This window comes from Mastacembelus armatus, unplaced genomic scaffold (assembly GCF_900324485.2).
Source record: "Mastacembelus armatus unplaced genomic scaffold, fMasArm1.2, whole genome shotgun sequence".
Classification (NCBI taxonomy): Eukaryota; Metazoa; Chordata; class Actinopteri; order Synbranchiformes; family Mastacembelidae; genus Mastacembelus; species Mastacembelus armatus.
The window spans coordinates 7,783-30,229 of record NW_022872888.1 but is presented as its reverse complement, the minus strand read 5'-3'; the positions used below and the strand labels follow the sequence as shown (position 1 = coordinate 30,229).

Genomic DNA, 22,447 nt, shown 5'->3' with positions numbered 1-22,447 from the left:
GGCAGTCTTGTAATATGTTTTTATGCTTATGCTTGCGCATGTAGTTGTAAGTAGCAGACAGCTGCAATACCAGTGCAGACAGCAGTGATGTCGTACATAATGCTGAAAAGATGATTAATAGATTAACACAGTAAAACAATAAAAACAATCCATTGTTGCCTAATGCACAGTTGATAGTCTGAGCATCTTGCTTCATTTGATGCCATACAAACTTGGGAAAGTAAATATCATTAGGTGCCAACTTAGGATTCTTGAAATCCAGCAGCCACAGACTGGGCACACACGGAAATGGCAGCAAAAAAAAAGCAGATGGTATTCCAACTTGCCTGCCTGCAAGATTGCTGTCTTACAGGAAGCCTGAGCAGATAACGGAATCCATTCAGCAGGCGATAATAACCGTGTGTCAGAGACATGGTGTGCATAAGAAGAGTGATGAGGTCCAAAAGAGTTTCTTTAAGGTCAATCTCATGTGACGTTTATAATCACATTTTTATCAAACTAATTATTGGAGAGAATTTATTTAGTAACCTGTAATCTCTATAAAATGCTTCAAAAATACATCCAAAAAACAATGGAATTAACACAGTAGAGCACTGTGCCAAAGTGATTCCCCTTTCCAATTAGAGGGAAGAGAAGGTCCATATAATCTCTGAAGACGAAATCTGTCACTGACATTTGGATTTATTTTTAGTCTCCATCTGAATCACCCCAAAGTGCCAACCATGCAGGCTTTTCATTCATACCTGTTTCATCACAATTCTGAATTTTCTGCCTTTACCTTTGTTCCTGGGCTGAAATATTAATGCTGAAGCCTTGACAAAATGATGACACCTTATCAGTTAATGAGGGATTTTTTAAGTGCGGAGGAAATAGAAAGCCTTAATGTCCTTTTTCGACTGGTGGAAAAATGATTGATGTTCTGGAATATTTATACACCAGCAATTAGACCTGGTCTTTTAAATAGTACGGCCTATGACAAATCACTCAACATGTGAGAGTGACATTCATAGTGTTGTTTTGCACATCTTGGCTGGATCTGTTTCTTATGTGCATGAATGAATGATGAACTGGCATACATGGAATCATATGTCTGGCTTTTTGTTTCACTTCTTTTGATTTTGAATTGACTGCCAGAGGTCATGCGTGGTTAGCACTGTTGCCTCACAGCAAGAAGGTCGTGGGTTCACAACCCGGCCTTTCTGTGTTGAGTCTGCATGTTCTCCCTGTGCTTGTGTGGGTTTTCTCCAGGTACTCTGGTTTCCTCCCACAGTCCAAAAACATGTATGTCAGGTTGATTGGTGACTCTAAATTGCCCATAGGAGTGAGTGTGAGTGTGTGAGGTTGTTTGTCTCTATGTGGCCCTGTGATGGACTGGTGACCTGTCCAGGGTGGACCCCTGCCTTTCACCCAGAGAGAGCTGGGATAGGCTCCAGCAGATCCCTGTGAACCTGGTTAGGAATAAGCAGGTATAGATAATGGATGGACGGATATATACTGTACCTCTCATTCAATAAAGCAAGAATATTGTTAATTATAAGTTTCAGTAGTGGCAATGGAGAGTAGTCTTGATAAGCACTAGAGAAAATCATATTGATATCATCCCCACAGCAAAGCATAGTGGTGGCAGCATCATACTATAGCCAGTGGCCTCTCAGCAGCAGGGACACTGGTCAGACACAAGGGAAGGATGGATGCAACCAAACTCAGAAGAGGAAGAAAAAAAGCTTAAGACTTTACTGCACGCATCTCGATATTAGACTCTGGACTATCCTACTGTCTGATTTCTAACTATTTTAAAGTGGTGACATTAAGTGATATATATATATATAGTGTTGTTTACAGGAACACCACTACTACTGTTGGCCACAACAATCCAAAAGCAAAACAAATAAGGGTCATTGGAAAGTAAGTCATTGCTACAGTACAGTATGTCCATCCATCCATAAATTATCTATACCCACTTATTCCCAACCAGGGTCACAGGGATCAGCTGGAGCCTATCCCAGCTCTCTTTGGGTGAAAGGCAGGGGTACACCCTGGACTGGTCACCAGTCCATTGCAGGGTAGTACAGTATATCAATATACAAAATTGCTTTCACCATGGCAAACTTTTTTAGGGCCTGGAGATGAAATCGATTCCACCTCAGGGTGAATCAATTTTCAGCAGCTGAATTTTGTTCTTGAGGACAGCTCAGTGAGGACAGCTACCTGGAAAAAGCATGGAAACCTACAAGAAGTTTGACAATTAAAAATGACAACCATGTCACTTCTTTTGACTGGTGACAGTAACAGGGTTTGCTGTATATTGCGGATATATAGTAGACATGTAATTATGAATCCTTCTTTTTGATAGAAATTTACAATTTGTCATCCTCCTGCCAGTTTTTCAATGAGATGAATGCAATTCTGATTTTACTGTCATTCTCTTGATGTCTGCCCTCACAGTCTGACACACGTACACTGATGTTTCTGTGGGCCAAGCTATTCCATGAAATATCTTTATACTCAGTGCTGACAGTACACGTTTACCATGCAATAATTGTACTTACATTGCAAAGCTAACTTTGACTTTGACCTGTTTGAACATATTCATATTTTTTTATTCTCCCCACTGGTTCCCTCAGTTCAGCTGCTGTGTGTATGAGGCCTCCCTTGACACACAAGCAGAAGCACATGTCACTGACGAGATGTAGCTTCATTTCTTTGTCATGATCTGTTATGCTGAGCTTATTAGGGATACACACATCTACCAGGAAGGCACTGAAATAGCATCATACATCTGCAAGGTTACCAAATAGCCTCTTGGGGTGACTTTGATAGTGGCCAACATAAAACATGTTTTCAAGAATTCGAGTTGACTCGAGAGATTTTCGTTTTGGTATTTAGGAGCAGCTGAGGAAAGGCAGCGAGAAGACAGTGCTTTCACAGCACTTCAGGGAGCAATATGATTTATCTTGTGTCATTCAGCAGGGAGGAGCACCTGTAAACTGCAGGTTTACAAGAAAAGCAAAGCATGCACCTCAGACCATTAGAGGTCAATTGCTCAGTTAGGTCTTTGGGGATCTTCCGAGAGTACAAAGTCCTTAGGTATCAACGCATTGTTTTCAGAGAACCCTGTAATTAGTGAACCACAAAAAGCAAAAATTTACCTCTGATATTTCACCTGTTATTTCCTTGCTCTTGAGGCTCAATGAAGATGCCTACACTCTGTTCTGACATTTGCAGTTTGATTTTATTGATTAGCATACCTGGTTTTGCAGCATGATGTTCTAACTATGGCTGGATACTTTCCCAGATAGAACTCTTTTTCACTGAGTCCCTCTTCCTGTCCAATTGATTGTTGAGCTTGAGGTTCTGTCTCATTGGTGCTCAGCCCTCTAGGCTGATGTCACTGTGGGTCATATCCCTTCTTCGTGCCTGCACACTGAAGAGAGATTTGTTCACATCCACGTGGGGTTGGCCCCCTTGCCCGAAGTGAGTGTCTCAATCACATCCGCAGCTCCCAGATATACAGCGCTGGTTCAGGAAAGTTCTTCCATGTCCTTTTCTTCACCCTAAGCACTGAGAGCAAGATCTTCAGCCAGGCGCTATTCTGGATCTCTGTAACCCCCCCATTGCTGTGGGTGCGGCCCTCATCGCCGTCTGGCAGGTGATGGCACACCGGAATATTTGGCTGCACCTCTCCCCCATCCCAGTGATGTTGAGGAAGGATTTGTTGGAGGCTCCCATTAGCCATGATGGAGCTGTAACACAGATACAAGATCTGTTATCAAAGGGAGTTGTTTCTGTTGTTCCACCGGTGAATGTGGCCTGTAGATTTTATTCCTGCTATTTCCTGGTCCCCAAGAGATCGGGAGAGATGAGGTCCGTCCTAGATCTGACGTGGCTCAACAAATCAATGCAGGTCACATGCTCAAGACGGCCAAGCTCCTGCGGGGTGTTCACCGGGGTGGCTGGTTCACGTTGATAGAGCTGAAGGACACGTATTTTCCATTTCCATTTTCCATCATTCCCCAACAGAATTCCCCAGAATTCTTGCACTTCTGTTTCCAGGGGATCAGCTACCAGTACAGAGTCTTTCAAGTTAAACAGTGTTTTTGGTGGCCGTCCTGGAAGGAGGACGTTAAAGAATTTGTCGGCCTGCCCCATTTGTGCCCATGCTAACCCTCTAGACAACGGCCATCCAAATTATTATGTCCTCTTCCAGTACTGCACCTGCACTTGGATTGAATATCCACATAACTCACTCCCTTCATCTGCTACAGGGCTGTCTCCTTTTCAGATAGTTTATGGTTATCAACCTCCATTGTTTGAGACACAAGAAAAGGACTCCTCAGTAAGGTCGGCACAATCCTTGTTTAGAAGATGTCATCTGACTTGGAAGAGAGTAAGAGCAACGCTTTTACAGACTGTGTCCGCTTACCAACACTGGGCAAACAAGAAGCAATCCACCACTCCCAGCTATCGCCCTGGTCAATGCAATTGGCTCTCCACCTTAGATATTCCACTTTGTGCGATGCATTAGAAATTCTGGCCCAGGTGCATTGGTCCATTCCCCATCTCGAAAGTGATTCACCTAGTAGCTGTCATTGTCAGTCTTATTATGAGCTCATATCTAAAAACCTTCTAAAACAGAGGTTTTGATGAGTCTTGATGGTGCCAAGTTGACTAACCTGGAATTCTTCCCAACCGTTAAACTTGAATGGGAGAGTTGTGTTACTGGTGATAGAGATGTTTGATTTGACAAATGTATGTTTGCACCAATAATCTGAAGAGTGACTATGTGTTTATTTTTAGTTATGTTAGTAGTGTGACAAAGTCTTCTGGCTGCTTGGTGGCTAATTCTATTCCTTTGGTTCAGACTGAAATATCTCAGCAACTCTGAGATGGATTGCCCTGAACACATGTACAGATATTCCTGCTTCTGACTTAATGCTGGTGATCCTCCAGATTTTCCTTGAGCACCACCATAATATTCACTTTTTTGGTTTTGAGTGAAATGTCTCGACGACCATTCAGATTGCTAATAAATTTGCTACAGACATTCATGTTCCCTTTGTTGATTTGTTATTTGCTTCATGTAGAATCATCATCAAGTCAAAACTCTAATATGTCCAATAATGGCAAACCTAATTTCATTTGTTTTAGCATGCTGATAAACTGATATGCTAAACATATAACATGTATATAACATGTACCCTCCTACCCTTAGGAGTCTTGGGACATATATACACAGATATATATGTGTATTGATGTCGACAAGGCCGATAACTTCAGAGTGCTTTCCACAGTCATCCTCTCCACTGCTTGTCACTGCATTGTCATAGATGATAGATAGCACCTGTCAGTGTTTGACCAGATGAGAGCGTGAGCACTTACACTGATTTATGAGAAGGTTAAAAAGTGCCTTATAGATAAATGATTAAGGGAAAGAAGAAAAAGGTGGCATTTACATTTGAGCATCTTCATGGAGCAAACCACATAAGATGGACAATACTGATGGTGTTAATGTTTGTTGTTCTATTTTCATATTTACATGTGGATAATGGTCTGTCATTCACTAGTCTCATTAGTTTCCACTTTGTCTTTTTTTGCATCTCTTTCAAAAATCTTCAGGCCATACCCACCTCCAAGTACAGTACCTGTCCAGCACCAAACAGCAGACAGTAGCACAGTTGGTAACTAGCTTGGAATATTTAGCAGCCAATAAGCAAACACTTTCCCTCAGCAGTTAGTGGAGGTAAAACCAGTATTGATAGGTTGGCCTAAAACTCTTTCTCTTTCTATGAGACTGAATTTAAATCTTTTATATGAGAATCAACCTATGCTCAGTCCAGGTTATATGTTTAAAGCTATGTACATACATTACTGAGCCTCAGTATGTGAGAGCATGTCAGCATAGACATGTGACATAGTCTATCAGCCAATCAGCAAAGAAGCACAGCTGAGAAGCAACCATGATTCTTCTGGCTGACAGCAGAAACCTTTACCTCTGGGACCATCACCTCTGCTGCTGTGTTGTGCTGTGCCCTCCTCCTCTTTCCTGTTCTCTGTCTTTGCCTGCACCAAACACTCTTCATCTCAGCTGTCATGTGAGGCATGTGCTTTGACAATCCTTGTAAATATTTACTGTTTCTTCTGCATGATAGACACAGAGTCACTGACACTATTGCTTCAAAGGATGGATTGGGCAGAGGATGGAGGAAAGTCCACTTGAGAGCAGCAGAGATGTGGTTCAAAGGCCTGAGCAAAGCACTGAATCTCAAAGTCATCACCTAGCTTTCCATAACTATTCTTCAGTTTTATGTTTTTACATCTTAATGAGTGATTTGTTGATTTGTTCATGTTTTCCTGGCAGTTACACAGTAATCAAGCTAGTAGGTGCCTACAGTGATTGATCTGGTGATGCATGTCTCCCTATTTGTGCTGTGGCAGACAAACCAGCTTTTAGCTGACTTTACTTGCAGGAGATTGGTTTTGCAGTGGATGTTGCCTCTGCTGTTGATGCATTGGTTATCTACTTGAAGTGTAAAACCATGATGCAGTTTGTTTATTTGGTTGTTTCGTTTATGTATTTATTTCAATGAGACAGTGCAAATGTATCAGCCCTGATGTTGGCAGCTTCAGTGGAAATGTGCCGGGGTTAGTTCAACACCTGAATTGCAGTCGTGGTCCCAACACTAATTAAATGACAAAACATTTTCAACATAATAAAGTTAGAGTGAAGGAAAAACAAAGTAATAAAAAAATGAAAGAAATAGAATATATTTTTATTCTGACACTATTAAACTACCGTTAAAAACACCATCAGCAAAACATCAGAGCATTACTGTATGGGGAGATTTTAATCAGATTTAATTTAGGTTTAATTTAAAAAACGTAGTATGGTGTGCATCTTTTTCTCCCCGCAGGTACAGTATACCAGAGGGCTGATGCTTTCACAGTGAAGGATGATTGATAATACACTGTCCTGTGGAAACTGAGCTGTTTATCCTGGGTGTACTGTTGATAAGTTTAACAAAATGTGTCGTAGGAGGTTGGTAGCATCCCAAGAACAATTTTAAATACGAGCTGCAGGTCCACATACTTACAAACTTTTCAGGATAACACAGTAACACCATTAGCATCTTTTCATCTTTTATTTTTCATGGCTTCCATGTTCTTATGATACAGGCAGAACCCTTCTTTTTCTGGTCCAGTACGGTATATTAAATGCTCAGCCAAGTGAGGATGTTCACTGGTTGAGAGACGGAGATGAAGGTGGGTTGTGGACATGCCTGCCTGCACATCTATACTGGATATAACACCCTTTAATCTGGTCAGTGTGTTCAGCTATGTTACACAGTGTGTAAGTGACATTTCCTAGTAATGGCACAATAATAGGCCATGTAATGGGGCATGAAGACACTCCTGCAGCTCCCCAGTAGCTGCTATATACAGGGTCAGTTAATACAGTTCACAATGCATCTATCATCACAAATATTGAAAGGATAGGACACTGAAAACACATTTAAGAGTAATTTATCTAATGATATTTATCTGAACAATAATGAGCAGATGTCTACACAGTGTAGCCACACTTCACAGACTCATAGAGCACTTCTCTGTGTGTGTGTGAGGTTGTGTGCTCTTGCATTGAGTCTGATGAGCTGTCATAATTGTGATGGATCTTATGAACATGATTTTCTTTTCATTTTAGTTTGCAGGTCACACTCAGTTATAGAGAAACAACACTGTGTCGTCAGTAAAACACAGAGCAGGATTACAACGCAAACGTTAATGAGCAAGTTAACAAATATTTTCCAATATAATGTTGTCTAAAAGAATTTTACACAGCAGGTGACTTCAGCATTTTCACCTAGGACTTGGGCTTTTCACTCTAATTAACTGTGATTGTTAGTTAGTTAGTAGTATAATATTGTGTTTGGGGGTTTGGATTGAATTTAGGGAAATCATATTTGAAAATTATGTCACCTGAGGACAAACAGCTACCCACTATGTTTGTTTTATTTTTAGCTTTTTAGCTGGTGGTTCATCACTGAGCTTTCCAAGTCTGTATGGGTTGACAAGTGGTCAGAACTTCAGAAATCTGGTGAGTGAGTCCACAAACAAACTTTACAGTGAGGCAGCCCCAATTCCTCAGGGGTTTAATGGGAATGCACCATCTGTGAGTACAGATATTTGGCCTGCACATCAAACTAATAAGATCACACTAACTAATCACACCATCAATCAAAGTAGTTACCATCTCTGGTATAATTACTGTAAAAGTACAAAACAGAATAACAGAGGGTAGTTTGGTTTTCAAAAAATATACTTTAATACAGACGTTTTTATACCCAGCGTGCAGACAGTATATAACCTGTAAACCCTGACTCAAACTCATGACAGCAACACTCATGACACAAAAAACATACAGGGAACAATTTTTGACATGCCTATGTAAGTACAACACAACAAACACGTGGAACCGTGTCAGAGTAGGGAGCATCAGGAGTGTTAACTTGTCTGTACATTTTGTAATGTGGCCCAGAGTGAAAGCTGAACCCTGATGATGGGGGAGCTTGGAACATTCACATCTTTTTATTTTCTGGCTGTGTCCTCCTGCTGCTCCTTTTTGGATGAAGCCTTTGGCTCACTGGGAGATCTGCAGCCACAGGACTGCTTTTCTGGGCTCATGTCCACACATTAATGTACATTTTCAGTCAATAAGCCTTCCCCCCCAGTGTCAAAAAATATGAACTATTGTGAAACTTAATGTAGTACATTTATGATCTGACCATCCTTACTGCAGAGGCCAACAATAAACTATTCAAGCCATAGTTTTTTTTATTGGTTTTATATTTGACCTTTGCTTGTCTAAAAACAACTGTGGTGGTTTTACACTGCATTGAAAACATTCTATTCAGATTTTGCACCAAGAGACATATTTGAAAACATCTAAGGTGAAATATTTTACTCTGCTAAACCCGCAGCTAATCTTTTCTAAGTTGGGCCTTTACAACCTATGTTTCCATAGTGTTTGCCATTCGATAGACTGTGGAGATCTTGGGAAACAGTTTGCAAATGGCAGAATGTAGTACAAGGTAGGAGCATTTTGCACCCTGTTCACAAGAGCATTTTCAATTTGCATAAGGAAAAGGGAGAATATTCGAAATTACAAAAAAATAAAATAAAATATGTGTAACAAATGTGGCAAATCAATTATGACATAAACATCCAAGCCCCACAGAGAGATGATCTGTGTGAAAGAAGAAAGGTGAGACTGTAACGTTCATCAAATATATGAAACACACATTCTCTACATTTTCTTTCATATTTGAGGACAAGCTCTCTTTTAATTACATCATCTCGCTGCATCATCTTCTTCGGCAGTGGTTTAATGGTACACACTAGAAAATTAGCGTCATTGGCTGCTCATATGGATGAACCAACTCCTGATGTTCACATAATAGTACACAGAGACATAACAAAACCCAAAACACCACAATAAAATAATGAGAAGTAAAGAGGGAGGTCATTGTCATAAATTAGCCATACTCTAATTTAGTAATTGAAGAAAAGAAAGTAGAAAAATGAGACTATTATCTTTTACTTAGCGAACAGTAACAGCTAATTCATGGCTTGAACATTTTCACATCAGTGAATGAAGCAGTTCTGGTTGTGACAAGATGAAAGGTTAATATAAAGAAAAAACTACCTTCCAAAACATGTTGCATATAGACCGTCAGCAGCATGTTACACTGTTACTGCTAACAATTACCAACCTCCCCTCTCATTCAGATACAAAACAATATCAAGATTCATGTATGTTTTCGGCCATTTGGCCAGAAATGTAAGTTTAAAATTCACTCTCCTTTTATTTTTGTTCACCACAAAGTTGTGAGAAAACTCTCTTGGTCTCTCTTGTTTCTTGCTGAAATCCACTACTGGCTGCCTAAATATGGATGGATAAAGCATTTAGACTGGACATTAAGTGTGCAGTCATTAAATATCTTAAAACATTAGTTTTCATAGTTGATAACAAAGAAACAAGATTTAATGCAGGGAAACTCTTGAATGACTTGCTAGTGACCTTCACGATGTCTCATGTTGTCAGGATACTTGTATCAAGGTATTACAATTCATTTGGAATAGATGGCATTGATGCTTTGAGACCAAATATTGGAGCACACACGGTACACTGCAAACAGACACCACACTGTTACATTTTAACATAGTAAATCACTGTGCAGCATAGAGAATACCACATTGTTCTGACAAATACCCACAACAGTGAACGAACATGCACTACAACTAGAAGACATTTTAACACACTGCTACATCTGCTGCAGCTAAAGCTGATGTGTCCAGCTGTGTGACAGCACTGAGTTTTAATATTGCTGTTGACCTGTGCTTTTAACGGGGATTGTTTTCTAACAAGCATCATCTACACAGTGCTTATAGACAGCTTATTGTAATGCAGGCAGTGAACGGCGATCTACGTGCTGCTTGTAGTTGTGTGTTTGTTGATCCCTTGCTGGCACTTCATAAATACAACTGCAGCAGAGGCAAAAGGAGATTGGCATCTCCAAATACCATTGACCATCTTCACTAAAGATGAAAGCTTTGACCCACACTAGTCCGCACGGGATCAGGTGAAGTGAGAGTATCTAAATCCATAAGACTGCACCGTTCTTTTGACAAGCAGAGATGAATAAGGAGTCCAAAGCAAAGTACTGAAACGGCACAGAAAAACAACACTTTTTCTTCTGCTGCCATCTCAAGGCTTCAAAGGTGAAGGCGAGGATGAGATGAGAAGGGGGGCGCAATGTTGTATTGGAAAAACACTGGCTAAGGCTCAACTCACTGATGTCAAGGTTTGCAGTTTTAGCAATAACTGTTTCTTTATCATGGGGATATGAAGGCAGAGGCTATCAAATCAAATCAACGCTCTAAGGTAACACACTTGCAGGTGTACAATGATTGTGACAACAACATTTGTGACGTCCTCCAATATCAGGACAGATGAGTGTCCAGCAAGCAAAATATTTCCACAATATCTAGGGGGTAAAACTGTCTGTGCAGTTTTGCCTTGTGCCCTTTGGGCTTTTTCAATCAAGCCCTGAAGAAACCCCAGAGACATGCTGGAACACGTTTTGTGTCTATCCTTAATTACTTTTGCAAGTGAACTATAGAAATAATCCACTACTGAAAGCCTGTTATTCCACACTGCACCCTCCCTCTCCCCAATAAATAAATTAAAGATTTAAAGCTCTTTGAACATCAGAACTGTTTCTAAAACACACTGTCTAATTTACAGAAGGTTGCTGTGGACGCTGGGGGCTAGGTGACACTAAGAGAACACTGATTGGGATGAAGTTTACTGTTACATTGGACACACTTTGTTCTCTGGGATGGGCAGCTGAGCAAATGAACCGCAGTTGGTTGGAGAATTGTCAACCCTGGGAGAAGCATTGCCACCCATGGGGATACGGGCTGCAATGGCCGACATTTCTCCTGTTTGACTCTCGGCTGTAATTCCTGGACGCTCTGAGGTCTGGTTCAGGTTGCTGTCTGTCCCCATGCCAGTGAAGAGCTGAATTAGGCACTTCCTGAACTGTACAGAAAACGAGTGGATTAACAACAGGCAGCTCAAACCCAGCCTAGCATTAAGCTTAACATAGTTTAACATTATCTGCAATTATAAAGTAGCAGGCTTACATTCTTATTCTCACTTGCTCACTGTTTGCTTACATGCCCCTTATGGCCATTAGGAGGCATTACAGTGTACGTCATGTAATTGTAGCTGCATTGCTCACTCAGCCACACACACACACACACACACACACACACACACACACACACTCACTGACAATGATGCCCTGTCAATATTTGTTCCTGAAACCATTTTCAACCAGTTCTCACAAACAGCCCTACAGTCACTGGTTTCTACATTACTTACTAATCAAAAATACACTAATTGATCCTTTTTAGTGTGAAAGGCCCCACTCTGGGAAGCCCTGTGGGAGAAACCAAGACTCCTGACCCTTAATTACCTAAGTTAAGTGTGCAAGCCTCCTAACAGCTCCAGTAAGACCAGTAGCACTGTGCAATAACATCCCTGTTATCCTCTAATGTCATGAAGAAGCACACAGCTGCTCTGGCAGTGTTGCAGTGTGTGGTGTTTTTAAAACACTCCTGCACAGAGAATAAGGTCAGAAAATGTCACTGTAATGGACAAATGAATAACCTGCAGCATGTTAACCCTCAAAATCCACAGCAGACACTTCCATCTGCTACTTTAAAGCAATTTAAAGCTGAATAGACCTTCAATGTTAATTATAACAATGAAATAGCATTATCATTCTAAGCATCCTGTGCAGGAATGGATGTCACCAAAATAACTGTCATATTTAGTCCAACCTCACCAAAGTGTTCATGTAACATCCATGTACATTAGTTGCCATAGTCATGCTTTATTTTTATACATCTCACCTTGTGTAACTCATAGAGAGAGAGAGAGAGAGAGAGAGAGAGTGGGAGAGGTATAGGGATGATGCTGTATAGGTCAGCTGACTTCTATCAGCACCAGCAGTGTGGCTGAAGCAGCAGGAGCACTGTCCATGTTTACACCCTGCCGATGTCTTAGTGGAGACACTGGCTGACCCACTTAAGCAGTAAGAGCAGCTCAGAGATGAGTGACCACATGCAGTTGTCTGATTTAACTGCGTTTTTTAAGTTTTCAAAGTTTAAAATGGGGCACAGTGGCCTCAATCAACTAGGAATCCTGCTAGAGTGAGCTGTCCAGACAGAAGGATACAGGAAGTGGCCTGTCAGGGAGGTGACCAAGAACTCAAGAGTGCCTGTACCAGGACTTTATAAGTCCTCTGCAGAGATGGGAGAACCTGTAGGAAGGACAATCATCTCAGCAGCTCTCCATCAATCAGGCCTTGATGGTACAGTGGATAGGCAAAAGTGTTGGTGTTCCATGCCCAGTTAGCAACCACACTGTGTGTACCGTGCACGAGACCAACTGAACCACACTACACTTTGGGTGTCGGGCACGACCTGGATCACCTAGGGTGAGTACTGTCACTGTTGCCAAAGCAGCTTCTACAATGTGAATTAGTCCATGTTCTGAATACATCTGTAAATAAGGAATTTCACTCAATACATTTGGAAACTTTTCTAAAATCCATGTTTGCACTTTGTCATTATGGGCTATTGAGGTCAAAAAGAATTTTTATCAGTGTAAACTCAAATCTACAACAAAAATTAAACGAGTTTTTTCTCAAGCCACTGTATGTAAATTTGGTCATTTCATCATAAATGGCTTTAAATTTATTATCAGTGTTCACTATACTGGCAGGACTGTAAAGAATGCTATTTAGAAAATAAGGCCTGTCACATACAATAAAGAGTTGGCACAGACAGTGGAGCAGTGAGCAGGTAGGGAGGAATACATGTGAACAGGTTGTTAAATGATTCAGGAGACTTCAGTTTTAAGTGCAAATAGAGCTTTTTACAGTGGTGACTCCAGACTGTAGTGAGAGCTAATGAAAACTGATGAGATCTCAGTAAATTGGACACAGCATGCTCATGTTTACCAGGCAATACAACACCAATACAAGAGGACTAAAGTTGATTAGTCCAGTATTCTAGGAGCAGTCAGCCCTGCAGGGAACCAGGCTTTCGAATAAGATCACGTCAGATCACAGCTGCTTGACGAAGTCATGAAAATGTTAGTTCCTCAACTTGGCATCAGAATTTTCCAGTACAACCTAGTTCCCACTTAATAACCCTGTCTGCACCTGTCCCTCCCCCTACTGTATGTGCAATCACAAGTCTTCAGTGTGTGTGCAGTTTGAAGAACATTACAGCTGCCAGTGCAAGGAAAATACCAGGAAAATACCTTCATATCCCACTTAATGGCTCCAGCCTGCAGCCTTAAAACTTTCCTAAATCATTTGACACCTTTAAAACAGTGTCAAATGATTGCTTCATGGTTTGCAGAGTCAGAAATAATTAACAGAATCTACATGGACACGTGTTAAAGAACTGATGATGCTACTGTTGTGTTCGCAATATTCTTAAAAAATAGCACAATTACATAAACTGCACAGAAAAATGTCAGCTCTGCACCTTCCACTATTTCAAGCTCCATAAACCATACCATGGTGCCTAATGTATTTATTGACAGCAAAGCTCCATATGGGCGCTTGTACTCTGCGTTCATGTTTCATTTATTTATACACTATGCATTATTGAGAAACAGCTAACACTCAACAACAACAGCTCAGTATTCTGCAGCAGCCTTCTTCTGTCTGTGATATGTAGGAACTGTGAAGGAGAAAGGAACTGAACTACCTGCCCCTCGACACTGCTGTAGCTAGTGTGGTACATTGTACCACACTGACCACACCAATGGACAAATCAAGCAGCATTCCTGTTGTTAGCTGAAACAAAATGGCTCTAAAATGAAAGGCTACACTATAAAAACTGACAGCTTGCATTAGGTTACATGGACTTATATTATCTCTTAAACTCCACTTGGTATAATGAGTTTTGGACATTGAAGTCTGTAAGTTTTCAGAAGCTTAACTAAAAGACCTAAATTGTCGTGACTTTTGTTCAGTTTTTCAACGTCACTTTAACTCATGTTCTTAAGTTGAGTTTACTCACATATGTAAGGCAGCTTTTGAACTTTCATTTCTAAGTTTAACAAACTTGAAATTCATTACAGTGTACCTGTTTGTTCATGAAGACGTAAATGATTGGGTTGTAGACAGCAGCGGTCTTGGAAAAGAAGGCGGGAATGGAAGCCAGCCTGGGATCAAGTTCAATGGTTGGATGAGCCGTGACCAGTATAGAGAAGACTGCGTATGGCGTCCAGCCCACCATGAATGCAACTATCATCACCACCACCATGCGGGTCACCTGCCGCTCTGGCTTCCTGGCAGTGGCTAGACGACCATGAGATACCTGGAGGAAATAGAGACCATGACTAACTCTGTGGTACTATGTGGTACTTTATCAGTTAAAGGAGCTGAAACCTCTACTGAATTGTTTTAGTTTCATAACTTTTAAAATAGTTTACAATAGAATATTTTAATTTTGAATACACAATATTTCAGAGTGAATGTTGAATATTATGACCCCACTGTTCTCTACTACTGACCTCAAAGTTAGAGTAAATAATAATAAGTTATTATTATTCATTGTTGATTTATTAATAATAGCTGTATTAATAATCATAATAAGTCTGCTCTGTAAGTACTGACCTTCCTGAGCTTGCGGAGGAGCTTTCCATAGCAGAAAAAAATCACTCCAAGAGGGAGAATGAAACAGGTGGTGAAGAAAGTGATGATGTAGCTGTGATTCATTACATTGGTTGTATACCTGTTCACAGATGGACAGAAAAGTTGACATTCAATTTCAGGGTCTTGAAATCTACAATCTATATTACAGTTTTAACAGGTTATCCATCCATCCATCCATTATCTATACCCACTTATTCCTAACCAGGGTCACAGGGATCTGCTGGAGCCTATCCCAGCTCTCTTTGGGTGAAAGGCAGGGGTCCACCCTGGACAGGTCACCAGTCCATCACAGGGCTATTTTAACAGGTTATTGTTTTTATAGTATAAATGCAACTTTTGACTCTGTAGCTCACCCAAGGTCAGCCCAAACTTCAGTGTCTCTTTAAGAACAAAATGGTTTACCATCCAGTAATTTCCTAGCTATAAGCTGTCTGGGAAATGGTATTTTGGCATCCAGAGGCCTTTATCTGTTTGGAGAGAAACATGACATTTGAGCTTTATTAAAAGGGAAATTTCACAGCTGAGACAAATCTCTGAGACATAATTAGGAGCCTCGAGGCCTCTAATTTAGTCTAATGGAGTTATTTCCATAAGAATACATACCACTGCCAAATGAAACCAGCTCCAGATTAATTTGTAGGGAGCTACCTGGCAGACAGATTGGTGTGTGTGTGTGTGTGTGTGTGTGTGTGTGTTTGCATATGTATTTACAACCCTGCATATTAATCCTTCTTAAGCCAGGGAGCTTGCTGAGCACACATACAGTATGTGATGGCGCAGTTCACACACCTCATTCAAACATCATCATGTGACATGAATAGAAAATAGTAGATCATGATCAGTCGTGATTTTATCAGTTTGTTGAAACTAAACTTCATTTCAAGGAATCTGGCTGGCTAAAAGACACAGTAAAACTGCGAGGGTTTTGTAAAGTAGATCTGCACAAACTTACTCTGAACAGACATAAGTGCTGCCAGAAATTCAGGACAATCCTGCTGCTCACTTGTGACCCTCACACTTTAATCATCTATTGTCTAATGTTTATCTACATATCAAATATGTTGTAGGGTCCATGTGGCTCTGGGCCCCCCTGAATCATCCAGAATTTCTCCCATCATTCAGCACCACTAGGCCAAAGAGGAGCAGGCTCATTTTTTGTCTAAATGTGTCCTGATGGACAGTCGTGCTGTCTGTATTAAAACATAATATACTCTGTTTTGCCATTGGATTTGCTTCTCTGTCTTATGCCATTTGCACTAAACTTCTGCCAACTTGGAGGTAAGTCCTTCCAATTAACTGTTGAAATAAAGAGTTGCGTCAATCACTCTGTATACAGACCTGGAAGAACCCTGCTGTTTCCCCAGCAGCTCCATCTTTTAGTCAGGAAGCCAGAGTAATTACAGATCCAGTGATTTAATGAGCCACTTGTATAAATCATACAAACTGCATTTAAACACTCTCCATGTGTGCTGTCATTTTTCTTCAGGTGACTCACATGAACCAGTCAAGCTGATTCTCTGGTCTTTTTTACCACAGGGGGACAAAGCTGGATTTCACAGCACTAATGCTTAATACCCTGTTTACTGTATTACTGTATTGCTTATTGTATCTGGTACAAACAGTACCAGACCATAATAGAAAAGAAAGTTTCTACAGAAAAGAGTTTCATTTCTGATAACTTGTCACATCTGGGAAGCATGGCAACTGAATATTAAAAATGGTAACAGCTTTTTCCTCCAGTCAAGAACACATGAAGAACTGGAATGTTATTAATGAAAATATTTTGGGTTTTTTAACTAGAAGAAGAGTACACCTGGTAGAATCAAAGGATTGGATTTAAACTGGCAACTCACATTTGCATATGTGTTTGTAAATGTAAGCAGCATGCTGGGAGCAGACTGTATCCCAACCCCTCACCAAGGACAGAGCCACCTACTAACAATTCACTGAGACCAGCTTCAGCACAATCCTTCAAAACCTTGTATATATGCATTTTAACATTCAGGGGGCCATCTAGTGCAGAGTGTCTACACCTAGTCAGTGATAAAAAAAATATGCACCTAAATGAAATGTTAAAATAAAGGCATCAGCTTGTGCATGTGGCTCACATACCTGTGCTGTTCATGCTCCTGCTGTTAACCAAATGTTTCCTTGTAGAACTCCAGCTGTGTGAAGCCAGAGCTGGATTAGGTCATTTACGCCCTCGGTCACTTCATAAGGTGATCTCTTAACTGTAATGTGTGAGTTAGTCATTCACGGCACACTTCAGCTGAGCAATGGTTGCCTTAGGAGGCTCGAGGCATACACTCTGAACCCTATCCGCACACCCTTGATCAAAGCAGCTAAATAGCAGCTCCCAAATGGCACCCTGAGGGCTGAGGTTAGAGTCGACCTGTTTCACTTAATACACATTCACACAGTGTGAGCGGCTGCAGTAGCAATGTAGATCTGGGCCTCTATGATCCTTATGTATTTGTGTGTCAGATGTGTGGTAGGGAAAATAATGGGCATGGGGTTTCTCTGGGTTAAAGGGTGAGCTGGTCCACAGGGGTTAGCCTAAGGTTGAAGTTTTGTATTGATTTAATATTGATTGCGGCAGCTTTGAACCATCAGCTTTAATTACTGTGTGTGTGATGTAAAATGGTTACAGTGATAACCCAGCAGAGTATTATCACCCGACTATGTGCCCAGCACCAAACAGGCAGCATTAGTACCTAGCTTTACCTTGAGAGTTGATGGACAACACCAAAATGCAGCTAAAGGTATTAATATTAGACTTATATAAGGTGACCAGGAACTGCTGAATGAATGGTAATAGCCATATCAAATTTATAAGAAAATAAGATCTGTTTTGGTCCAAAAATCAATAACTGTTTAAAGAGTTGAGAAGTAGGATTTGAGAATAATTTTTCCTCAGGCTGCAGTTATGACATTTAGATCATTTTTTAGACAAATTCAACAGCCTCCTCACTCTAGTTGTGATATCACCAGTATATGTGCTTAATGTTTCTCTTTATAGAGCCCAATGCACAGCATTTCTTATTTTTCAACTAACAAAGATCCAAACAAAATCTTTTTTCAAAGGATTAATGGAATTTTAAAGTTTAATTGACAGTAGGTCAACCTCGTCATCAGTGAGCCTTGGACACCCATGACCCTTTCATTTGTTCACTGTTTGTCTTTCCTTAGAAAACGTTTGGTCAGTACTAACCGCTGCAGACCAGGAACAGCCAACAAGATGTGTAGTTTGGGAGATACTCTGACCCAGTCATCTAGCCATCACACTTTGGTCCTTGTCAAAGTCAGTCGCCCATTTTTCCTGATTTTAACACATCAGCTGCTGTTCAGCTGCTGCCTAATATAACCCCCACACTGGCAGGTGCCATAGTAACAAGATAAGTAACAAGTCGCTTTACCTGTCAGCAGTCATAATGTTATGGCTGATTGGTGTATTTTTCCAAAAACAGTTTTTTCTAGTTTTCCAAACAAAATTTCATTTCTCACCAGTCAGGCTCACAGGTGGTTCCAATCTTGCTTATAGTGTATCTGTTCCAGCCCAGCACTGGGGGGAATGTCCAGACAAAGGAGAAGGTCCAGACAAATATCAGACCCAGGATCGCATGCTTCGCTTGGAGTCGGATGTTCCCCAGGGGACGGCATATGACAAAGAACCGCTCGAAGGACAGAACGGCCAGGGACCACAGGGCCACGATCCCTGGGGCAAACAGCAGGAAGTGAATGTGCAGAGTCTCAGTGGGACAGCAGCAGTAAGGAACACACATCACCATTAACTTGTTATTTGACACAATAATAAAAGTAAAGAAATTATATTTGGGGAAGTCACAGTGCATGAGCATATCATGTGCATTTGCATTTATTTTGGTTGTATTCCTTTTTCATCAGAGGTAAATGCAGACTGTGCTGCTGCTGCCAGAAAGAATTTAATGATACAAGGTGGGTGCACTGGGCTGTCTAATAGGCTAAAAAAGGAAGGTTTAATTATGGCGATAAGTCATTTTCACAGATTGTTAATTACCTACCTCTCCAGAGCCAGGTACTCTTAGTGTGAGAGGTGGAAACAATGATGTTCAATTATGTCACACCCATTTAAACAGGAGCCTTTACTGGGGTTCACAAATAAAATGCTGTTTTTGTAGCGTTATAAAGTGGACTAAAACTGACCATCAATGAGAGTGTTTTTCTACTCTAATTGATTTTTAAAAAAAACATAAAACATTCTCTTTTATGTCTGAAAGAAACTGTATAGCGTGAAGAGAGAAAAACTATAAATAGAAATAGAAAATATTCTCACCCTGAGCAGAATAATGAGTGAAGCGTGCTCATGGGGAGAGCTAGCTCAGTGCGATCAGCTGTGCCACATCTTCTCTTTGCCCTCATATATTTGTGTTCATGCACTTATTCTTATATACCTGTTTCATTTGGCTGGTTATCACAACACCCAGTCCACCATGAAATGGATCCGTCAGCTCAATGGTAAACCCATACACTACATTATAATACTTTTGTTGCTGTGTCCTGTCATTATTAGTATGTACAGTCTGTAATCTGTGCTAAGACTTCAGCTAACAGACAGTGTGTTGGGGTTCCAGCAAACATCCTTATGGGATATTTGTAACTCATAAAAAAGATAATAGTCTCATTGAATCATATGAAAATGATCGTAGACTCTTGAGCATTTATTATAAATCCACATATCAAATATGGCAACTTGGACACATTGACACTATTATAATAAAGTCAACCTGTGGCTTCATGTGTCACTTCTCCTAGACAGCAAAGTGGGGTCAGCCTAACTGTGTTAGCAAATCCAATCCAAATCCTAAATGAATCCAGTACTCAGAATTAATCAGGCACTCCTTTTCTCTTGCGTTCATGTACTGTGGGCTACTCATCCGATACCTGAGGTCCCACTGTGGGAAACTCTGGACCCTGTCTCAGAAGGGAACACAGAACCAATCCACTAACTTAATTAAATGTTATTGGTTGTCACATAACCTGCACCACAGTATGTGAGGAGCCTCCTGTCCCACACTGAGCTAACATCTGCTGTACGGCTTTGAATTCTGCCTTACAGTAGCTTTTTGAGTGAGTTTCTACACATGTGGCAACAGGACAGCAGGTATCATGTGTTTTCAACAATCTCACCTCCAAAACTTACATTATAAACCAAAAGGTGAGTTAGACAAGGGGACTGTTGCCTAAAGTTAAATATTACTCTTCTTTTTCTGTTTGTGATTAAAATGTTACTTTGAACACACACATTAATCTATAGGTTAATGTGGTGTTGTGAATTGTTCTTAATCTCCTTAAAGTATGAAGAAATATTACTTTAGTATCTCTTTAGAAAGTAGTAAATAATTTGACTTGATCCCCAACTTTTTGATTTTGCCTGCCGCAGTTGTATTAGAGCAGACGTGTCACTTTTATTCGACCTCTCTCCCAGGTGCCTACATCTCTGAGCAGATGTTGAAGTCAGTGCTGATGAAAGTCTGCGCATCTTGCGTTTTTGTAGTAGGCTGTATTTTAAACAGCTCCAACACTGACATCTGCAGTTATAAAAGCTGAAACTGTGCAGCCATGCGATTACAGTAACCACCAGAAACAACTGAAAAACCTACCGAAAAAAGTGACAGCAAACCCCTCCAAGACGCACGCCCACCTGCCGAGGAAGAAATACCCCCCTAGCGTTTGTCAGGAAACTTATTACTCCACCGGTGAGGGAGACAAGAAAGTCAGCGATGGCCAGATTAACTATAATGTAGTTCAGGGGCTGTCTGAGTTGTTTGAACTTGAATGTGACAAACATAACCAGGAAATTTTCGCTCAGCGACAGCGACGTGACTGTGAACATGAGCACAGCCAGGATAGTGAAGTTCCACTGCGCGATGTTCTTGATGGGTCCATTAAAGGGATCATGAGTAGTAGAGAGTTCAGTCGCCACAGTGTAAGACACAGCGTTCACTGACAGACTTAAAGTATCCATTGTCCATGCCCGGAGTGCAGGCTACTCGCTGGGTATCCCTAACCGAGGAAAAATCCTGTTCGTCCTCTTTTTCTCATACTTACAACTTCACGTGGAGTCACTTCCAGGTAGCCGCGCTCACTGCTCTGCAGTTTACCACGCTGCCTGCGCTGTGGAGCGCACTGTGCGCCACGGGACTCTTCTTTCATAAAGTTCTTGTGTTAAAATCCGCGTTGGCTGAAGCGCACGGGGCCACGGGAGAGAGAAATCCGCCAGGAATGTGTTGTTGAGCTGTTGGAAAGCGTGAGTCTACATGTGACCGCGGAGTAGTTGCGGAACACACGGTGAAGGGTGCGGGCAGATGCGATGTCTTTAAAGCGCTGGCAGCAAGTGCATCAGTGACCGCTCAGTGGTATGTTGGAAGCTCTTATATAGGCGGCTGCCCTCTGGGAGAGGCGGCGGGACGCGCCCTCTCACCGCGCCCTGTCCTGCGCCCCTTTGCGCGCTGTGGACACTGCTGACAAAGTCTCCGGGATTGACGCGCACTAATCCGTGTTGAGTGGAAGTATGTTTCCCTGTCGATATGTTCTTCCCTGTACCTTAATATGAGCCTAACCTTACTCCTAAACCCAACTAGTCCATCTTCTGAGATGCTTAACCTGACCCTCAGCCACGTATCTCTGCCATGTCCAACCCAAACCTAACTTAAGATCTAACCCCAGTCCACAGTCTCACAGCTTCGACAATAGACATATTGTTCAAGAGTGGGATCAGTCCTACTTTATTCTCCAAATAAACAAATACACCAAGTCTTCTTAAAAATCCACCAAGTATGTCTGTGCTTTTACACACTGACACGTGTTGATGTTGCCTCTTTAGTGCCCCGTTCAATAATCATGCGTAATTAGGCACCACAGTGGGCAAAGCTCACTGTGGACATTGTTCTATTCATAAATTTAAGTACACAGGTTTAATTGTTCTGCGTATTTGTAGCTTTGAATTAGCCTGGACAAGCCCTTTAATCATCCTGTTTATACTTATTGCGTTGTGTAGCTCTTCACATTGTAGTTATGACCTAAATCTAAAATGCCTTGTCTGGATGCTGCCTGGAAATTACAATAAATATTATTCCCTACAGCTGCTAAATGTGGCATAAAGAGGT

At 41.1% G+C, this 22,447-nt stretch overlaps 1 protein-coding gene across 1 annotated transcript; it reads right to left on the bottom strand.

Moving 5' to 3' along the window:
* Nucleotides 1–11,359: 11,359 nt before the first annotated feature.
* On the bottom strand, nucleotides 11,360–21,309 carry LOC113124116 (vertebrate ancient opsin-like). Its single transcript, XM_026296566.1, is given in 6 exon segments — nucleotides 11,360–11,599; nucleotides 14,731–14,964; nucleotides 15,264–15,381; nucleotides 18,807–19,017; nucleotides 20,942–21,002; nucleotides 21,004–21,309. Coding segments are annotated over 6 exon segments (1,158 nt in total). The 5' UTR covers nucleotides 21,307–21,309; the 3' UTR covers nucleotides 11,360–11,368.
* Between the last annotated feature and the right edge of the window lie 1,138 nt (nucleotides 21,310–22,447).